At 52.0% G+C, this 4,773-nt stretch overlaps 1 protein-coding gene across 1 annotated transcript in view; it reads right to left on the bottom strand.

Annotated features, from left to right (window-relative positions):
- The window catches only part of LOC102438585 (calpain-2 catalytic subunit), a 37,407-nt gene that overhangs the window by 24,492 nt on the left and 8,142 nt on the right, over positions 1-4,773 (bottom strand). The window contains 1 exon segment of the mRNA XM_023746212.1: positions 7-109. Coding sequence (XP_023601980.1) covers positions 7-109 — 103 coding nt within the window.

The following is a 4,773-nucleotide window of genomic DNA, read 5'->3' as shown; positions in this document are numbered from 1 at the left end:
AAGATCCCAGCGTAGTTTTCCTGGAAGCTCTGGTTTAAGGGGACGACTCGCGCCAGGACTTCTTCGTTCAAGGTGAGGGAGGCGATGGCTGCCAACAGCCAGCAGTCACCTGTGGGCACAGCGTGCGGGATGTTCAGCACCTTGTCGGTCTCTGCACCTGGAAGCCCAGCCCCGCCTCAGGCAGGAGGAGGGCTGGGGCGGCTTGGAGGCCAGGCTGGGGGGAGAGTTTTGTTGGGACAGTCATTGGTGGTGACGGGAGAATTCAGTTCTGAGACCCAGAACCGTGTGGTCGCAGGCCTTGTCCTCACCCAGCTGGGCCTGGGGTGAGGAACTAAGGAGTGAGGAGCCCGCTGGGCAGCTGGGGCTTCTGAGAACACAGGGGCCAAAGGTGAGTTTGAGCGAGAGGAAGAGACGTGAGGGATGGGGAGTGGTCGAAGGCTGTACCTCTTCTGGGCGATCATTTACCGACTTAAAAAGTGGCCCATGTCCTCGGCTAGAGTCACCATCGTAAAAATGCCACTTCCTCTTAAGTTAGTCTCTAAATTTAATGCAATCCCAATAAAAATAGCAAGAGGATTTTAAAAAAAAAATTTTGGAACTCAGCTGATTCTGACGTTTATAAATAGGAGAAAACTAAACATAAAGCTTAGCCAGAAAAATTCTCAAAGGCAAGGGAGTCTGCCTGTCAGATACTGAAAACAGGCAAAGCCGGAGGGATTAAAACAACACTGAACTTGTGCGTAAGGACACAGACAGGTGAACGGCACAGAATAGAGGCCCGGAAACAGCTCCACACGCAGGAACGAGGAAAGATAGATGATTCACAAATAGAATTGCAACAGCGGAGTAGCCACTTAGAAAAAAAATCAAGTCATAGCTCATCTTGTCACAGGGCTAAATTCTAACTGCGATAATATTTATCTATAAACATTTAATATCACCTATCCTAAATATTTATTTTACTATAGTCACAGAAGTATGATAAATCTAGACTTGTATTATTTGCATATGTATTATATATGTATGTATTGATATCATATTTTAATTTATATTTATGTTATGATGATATATTTACATTATGATGATATTATAAATGTAATTATTTGCATAAGTCCATAAACATTCCGGAAGAGACCAGCGGAGAATTCTATTATAAACTCAGAGTGGAGCTCAGCTACCGAATTGTAACCTGGAAGCCACAGAATTCTCCAATGATGAATTTAACTACATCAAAGTAAAAAAAAAAAAAAAAAAAGACATGGTAAAGCAAACCCTCACAATCAGCAAAGTCAAACTATGAAAATAATGGAAAAATATCTGTTACTCGGAAATATCTGTTACTCAGATCCCAGAACAAAAGTTATAAACTTTATAGAAACAGAAAAAAAAATGAAGGATCAGTAGAAAAATGGGCAAAGACAGAGCCGAGTTGTGGAAGAAAGGAAAAGTTGCTGTCTCATACATTTTATTTTTTTAATAGACTTTATTGATTTTAGAGAGTAAGGGAGAGAGAGAGAGAAACATCAATGAGAGAAAATCATTGATTGGCTGCCTCCTGCACGCCCCCTACTGGGGATCGAATGCCCTTGGCCAAATCGAACCTGGGACCCTTCAGTCCACAGGCGGACACTCTATCCATTGAGCCAGACCAGCTAGGGCCATGTCTCAGACATTTTAAAGGGGCTCACCTTCACTCATTGTAAGAGAAACACAAAGCAAAACTGCGCTGAAATATCATCTTTCCCCTTTCAGACCGTAGAGATCAAAATGTGGGATGGCTGGAAAGGCCGTGGGGGATGAATCTGCTGCCCTGTCCCTTAGGGCCTTGTTCCTGCGCGGGCCATGGGGACAGCTGGGTCAGTGACAGCCCGACCAGATACGGATGCTGCTTCCGGCTGAGCTGGGCCCTTTCTGAGACCCTGGTGTCCGCTGTGGCCAGCAGACCTGACGCTCTGCCTGCTGGGACCACCTGCCCCCCAGGGAGGGAGGCCACCTGGGCCACCAGAGCCCCAGCTTTGGAAGGCAGGGGACAGAAGTCCTGCGGAGCCAGGGCCAGCCCTGGAAGCTGGTGGAGGGCCGGCTCTAGAGCAGCGGTTCTCAACCTGTGGGTCGCGACCCTTTGGGGGTCGAACGACCCTTTCACAGGGGTCGCCTAAGACCATCGGAAAACACATATATAATTACATATTGTGTTTGTGATGAATCAGTATGCTTTAATGATGTTCGATTTGTAACAGTGAAATTGGGGGTCACCACAACATGAGGAACTGTATGAAAGGGTTGCAGCATTAGGAAGGTTGAGAACCACTGCCCTGGAGGAAGTACCCGCCCTGCCAGGAGCCCAGGCCTGTGTGATGGCGGCTGATGAGTCACAGGGGCTGTCCCTTCTGCAGATGTTTCACGCCTGGCAGCGGCCCCAGAACGGGCACCCCAGGCCGGAATCCCCCCACGCAAATCACGACGCGTTTACATCAGCGGCTGTGGAGGGAGGGGGGGTGCCCCACTCACATCCCATCCCCAGGAGACTTCAGCCTCCTGTGGCTGCTCACAGATGCGAACCCGGGGTCCCCTTTTCCTTCCGGCCCCCAAAGCCAGAGGAAAGCGGGGAGAGGAGGGTGCAGAGGACTAAGGCTCACACTCACTCTCTGAACTTGGGCGGCAACTTCCGGATGCTCAGCAGGGGGTCCCCCCAGGCAGCTGCCTGGCGTGTCCGTGTCCGCAGCCAGGCCCTGGCCAGGAGGGAGCCACCTGGTGCAGGTTTCATCTTTGTGCCCCTTTCCCTGCAGCCAACCGACCGAGATCCCCACAGTCACTGCCTGAGGTCAGAGCTTTAATCCGACAGCACCTGCCTGCCAGGCTGTCCAACCCACACCCTTCCTCCCCTGGCCCCGGGCCTCACAGACCCCGCAGGAGAGGAGGGTGTCCCTGGTCTGGACTCTGGTGTGAAAGTCCTTCTCCCTCTTCTTCTTCCTCTTCCTCCTCCCCTTTCTCCTCCTCCTTCTCCGAATTCTCCTTCCTCACCTGGAGGGACCAGCGGGAGGGCGTCTATTTCCCTGACTTCGTGGAAAAAGTCTCCCTGAGGCGGGGCAGCTAAAGGTGGACACCAACATGGACTGAGCAGGTTCCTTAGCCCTTGAGCTCACAAATGTGAGTTGAAGCCCCATTTGGGGGGGATGCTGGCGGGGAAGGGGCCGATTTTGGAGTCAGAGGAGTCAGCAGTGGTGGGGCCTTAGGAGGGTCTGGTCCAACCCTCCCAGCTCAGAGACAGGGGACCGGCCGAGGCTGGAACCGAGCTGTGTGGTGGCCAAGCCTGGGGCGGCCAGGGCAAGACAAGGGCCTGGGGTCGTTAGGGTTCGAGGTTCACCCTTGCCCTGTTTAGGACACTGTCTAGATCAGCGGTTCTCAACCTGTGGGTCGCGACCCCTTTGGGGGGTCGAACGACCCTTTCACAGGGGTCGCCTAAAACCATCAGAAAACACGTATATAATTACATATTGTGTTTGTGATTCATCACTATGCTTTAATGATGTTCAATTTGTAACAATGAAATTGGGGGTCACCACAACCTGAGGAACTGTGTTAAAGGGTCACAGCATTAGGAAGGTTGAGAACCGCTGCTCTAGATGCAGCAGGAAGGAGAGCCGGACAGCAGCCCCAGGGGAGAAAGTCTGCGAAAGAACATTGACAGCCAGAAAAGTCAGAGGAAGTGATGACTCATGGAGGCGGCATCTCTCCAGTTGGGAGGGGCTGCTGGGAGGCGGATGATACAGAGGAGGGAGGGGAGCTGCGGGGGAGGGGGGGGTGAGACAACTGCTTTTAAGAGGAAAAAAAATGCATTTACTTTCTCCATCACACCAGCCAACACTTTTCTAGTCCTTTTTTTTTTCTAATATATTCTTATTGATTTCAGAGAGGAAGGGAGAGGAAGAGAGAGAACAAACATCAATGATGAGAATCATTGATTGGCTGCCACACTGGGGATCGAGCCTGCACCCCACAATTCTGCAAAACGAAGAGTGTGCACCTGCCCCCTCCACATTCATCTCCTCGTATATTTGTCCCCTCCGCCGAGTGCCACCCACGTACAGGCCCCAGGTCTGCCTCCCCCCTCCTGGCCCTTCCCTTCTGACATGAGTTTTTAGAGATGAAGACCTGCTCATCTCCTTTTCCCCTTCCCTCCCATCCTCTCTCTCTTCTGCTATGATTTGGCGAAGGGACTTTGCACGTTGCTGAACTCAGTAATAATCGCGGCCCCTAAATTGGTTGAGGACTCTACGGGTTTGCCTATACGAATCTCACTTTTCACCCAGCCCCGGGAGTATTGTCATTATTCCCATTTTACAGAAGGGGAAACTGAGGCCCAGAGAGCTTGGGTAACCTGTCAAAGCCACCCAGGCCAGTGAGCAAGCGGTGGAGGGAGCAGGAACTGGAAACTTCCTCAGGCCCCGCTTTCTGTGGGCTTTTCCCATCGGTCTTGCCTCTCCCACCCTCTGCTGAGCTGGGCTGTGGGCAGGGGCACCCTGGGGCCAGGCACTTCCCAGTAGGTGTTCTGGGGGCCGTGTGACTCTTGGGGTGTAGAGTTGGGGTGACCCACGTCTGAGATCTGCCAGGTTACAGTGACCTGGAGCTGTGAGCCCCAGGGGCCAGGGGCCGGGCAGTGAGAAAGCTCAGCAGGGGCCCAGGGGAAGGGCAGGCAGGAGGAGCTGAGCTTTTAAATGTTGTGGCTCCGATCATCTCTAAGGACAGGTTCCACCAGCAATTACAGAGCCGCAT

The sequence above is a fragment of the Myotis lucifugus genome, unplaced genomic scaffold (genome assembly GCF_000147115.1).
Source record: "Myotis lucifugus unplaced genomic scaffold, Myoluc2.0 scaffold_635, whole genome shotgun sequence".
In the NCBI taxonomy this organism is placed as follows: domain Eukaryota; kingdom Metazoa; phylum Chordata; class Mammalia; order Chiroptera; family Vespertilionidae; genus Myotis; species Myotis lucifugus.
This window is presented reverse-complemented; position numbering and strand designations above follow the sequence as displayed.